The following is a 3116-nucleotide window of genomic DNA, read 5'->3' as shown; positions in this document are numbered from 1 at the left end:
AAGTACGAAGACCAGATCCAGTGATGGACAGACGACGTAGTATAACACAAAGCTCCGCAGAAGCCTCCAAACAGATGATAGCTTTAAATGTTGCAATGGTTGCGTCTTTTGCAATGCTAGTTTTTTTTTAACGATCTGCCAAGTTTCAGTCTGATACAAGTTATCGCTTGTTGCTCTTATTCAAATATTAGTGACCGCTAACTTTTATATATTTTTGAACCAGACTAAAAAAATTAACCAAAAAAAATATGTATGTTCACCTTGAAGTTACACTTGAATTCATTTACATGTGTTAGTTTAAAACTAATAATTGTATAGATCACCAAAATAGGTTAAGAACAGAAGACGTCAAAGAATTCTTTTGGGCTGTAAGACTCGTCGAGCGAAGCCCGGAAAAAAATCTTGAACTTAGTTGACTGAAGCGTGAGAGTGTGAACGCGCAAGCAGTTTTGAAAAAACTTTCTTTTAACTTTTGTTTTTATCTAGTTAAAGAAATCCTAGCTTTGAACACAAAAACCTATGTTCACTTTCAGTGTTTTCTATCAAACAGTCAGGTATTTTTTTTTTGAAAACTAGAAGAATATAAAAGTTAAATGTAAAGGGCTCAAACAATCTTTTTTTAATTTTTACATGTTTGGCAAATCAAGCATTTTAGCAATGAGAGCGATCAATAATCTTTCTTCAGAATCCACGGGAGGAATCCACGGGAGGAATCCACGGGAGGAATCCACGGGAGGAATCCACGGGAGGAATCCACGGGAGGAATCCACGGGAGGAATCCATGGGAGGAATCCACGGGAGGAATCCACGGAAGGAATCCACGGAAGGAATCCACGGGAGGAATCCACGGGATGAATCCACGGTAGGAATCCACGGTAGGAATCCACGGGAGGATTCCTTGGAAGGAATCCACGGGATGAATCTACGGGAGGAATCCACGGGAGGAATCCACGGGAGGAATCCACGGGAGGAATCCACGTGAGGAATCCACGGGAGGAATCCACGGGAGGAATCCACGGAAGGAATCCACGGAAGGAATCCACGGAAGGAATCCACGGGAGGAATCTACGGGAGGAATCCACGGGAGGAATTCACGGGAGGAATCCACGGTAGGAATCCACGGTAGGAATCCACGGAAGGAATTCACGGGAGGAATCCACGGGAGGAATCCACGGGAGGAATCCACGGGAGGAATCCACGGGAGGAATCCACGGGAGGAATCCACGGGAGGAATCCACGGGAGAAATCCACGGGAGGAATCCACGGGAGGAATCCACGGGAGGAATCCACGGGAGGTATCCACGGGAGGAATCCACGTGAGGAATCCACGGGAGGAATCCACGGGAGAAATCCACGGGAGGAATCCACGGGAGGAATCCACGGGAGGAATCCACGGGAGGAATCCACGGGAGGAATCCACGGAAGGAATCCACGGGAGGAATCCACGGGAGGAATCCACGGGAGTAATCCACGGGAGGAATCTACGGGAGGAATCCACGGGAGGAATCCACGGGAGGAATTTACGAAACAATCCACGAAGGACACATGAGTAGATAGTACAGCTTGATAAAGATATCTCAGATAAAAAATGGATTTTTTTTTAATTTTTGAGAATTTGCTGCAATTTGTAAGACTTTTAGATCGACAGATTTTTAAGAATTTTTCTACAGGTTTTTGTGCTGTTCCAGACAAAATTTATCAAAAACTTCAATTAATTATCTACTAATTTTAATCAAATACTCCGAGATATCGTCATTTCAGAAAAAAAAATTCAAGTTTGGAGAATATATTTCGCAGTGGAATTCTTGGATTATTGGCACTTTAGAAATTCTATGGCCGACTATATTAACATCATTAAACACACAATTACACTGGCTATATTACACATTCTCAATTTTCTGGAATACTTGCTACAAAACTATGTCTTTCAAACCTTCATATTTATCTTCAAATTTTTAAATTTCCTAAATGATTTGTACACGAGAGCTTTCTTGAGAAAAAACTGTGTTTTTTATTTGAGAATTTATATTACGAGGCCAAATTGTGCACTTTTTGGGCGCACAGTTTTGTGTCTGTATGTTCCTGGATTCCAGAGACAAGTCTTGAACGACCAAACTGAATGAAATAACAAAAAAGAACAAGACTGCTCGTATCAGGGCGAAACCCTGGTTGTTCCGACTGCCTTTTGTTGTTTCATGAGCAGTAATAACAAAAAAATTAAAATATAATAAAATAAAACGAAATTTTTTTTTCTAAACTTGAAAATTTTTATGAAAATCATCCCCCCACACGCCATATAAAGTACAAAAAGATAGATTTCGCTCCTATTATTATACCAATTATGGTATATAAGCTTTCTTGAACCAATTTGGAACGATTTCTAAGGCGGATTAAATCTCCGCTTACGCTTTAATAGCGCAAATTATATCGCGCGTTGATTGTTCCAAATTAGTCAAAATGGCAATCTTTAAACCCCCATAACTTTACAAAAAATGGTAACAGGTGAAATATCTTTTCAAATTTAAGCTCAGCACAAAAATAGCTTTTGAATGATATAAATAAATTCCGTCAAAAATGGCTAGTTAACAAGTCGAAGTTTGTCTGAAGAAAAAAAAAACCACCCCGAGCACAAATATTCCGTTACTTTCGTATCGAAAGTCGGAACAACAAAGGGAGCGTTCTTGTTGCGGAATCGCTTACAATTCACAAATTACACATAGTTTGGCCTCGTAATGCACATTAAAAGGCAATCCTGAGAAAGCAAATTTCATGAAGGTTCAGATATCCTTTAGAATTTATTCTTTAAACTGCCCGAGTCGAGATTTTTCACCCAATTTGAAGCAAGATTTGAGCGGTTTGAGCGGTTTTTTTAGACAATTACGCTCAAAATCTTGCGTTTTGTCGTGGCATTGATTGGTCATAAGACATGGTGGGACAGTTATCGAGTCACAAAGCACCGGCTTCAAATTAGGAAATGCTGGCAAAAGACTTCTTGAAAACCCCATCTAGAGAATAGAAAATGTTTTCTAATTTAGTGCAAATTTCTTCAATAATTAAAAAAAATGATAGATATATCCAAATGAGTTAGGACCAATGTGGTTAACTCATAGAGTAAT

The 3116-nt window shown here is 39.6% G+C and overlaps 1 protein-coding gene across 1 annotated transcript in view; it reads left to right on the top strand.

Moving 5' to 3' along the window:
• LOC134842776 (uncharacterized) overlaps positions 1–1553 on the top strand; it is a 3241-nt gene extending 1688 nt beyond the window's left edge. The window contains exons 2-3 of the mRNA XM_063859295.1: positions 686–862; positions 932–1553. Of these exons, the coding sequence (XP_063715365.1) occupies positions 686–862; positions 932–1553 (799 nt within the window). The remainder of the gene's footprint in view (positions 1–685; positions 863–931) is intronic.
• The last annotated feature ends 1563 nt before the right edge of the window (positions 1554–3116 follow it).

This window comes from Symsagittifera roscoffensis, chromosome 1 (genome assembly GCF_963678635.1).
Source record: "Symsagittifera roscoffensis chromosome 1, txSymRosc1.1, whole genome shotgun sequence".
In the NCBI taxonomy this organism is placed as follows: Eukaryota; Metazoa; Xenacoelomorpha; order Acoela; family Convolutidae; genus Symsagittifera; species Symsagittifera roscoffensis.
The sequence above is the reverse complement of the archived record's forward strand: the minus strand, read 5'-3'. Positions and strand labels throughout refer to the sequence as shown.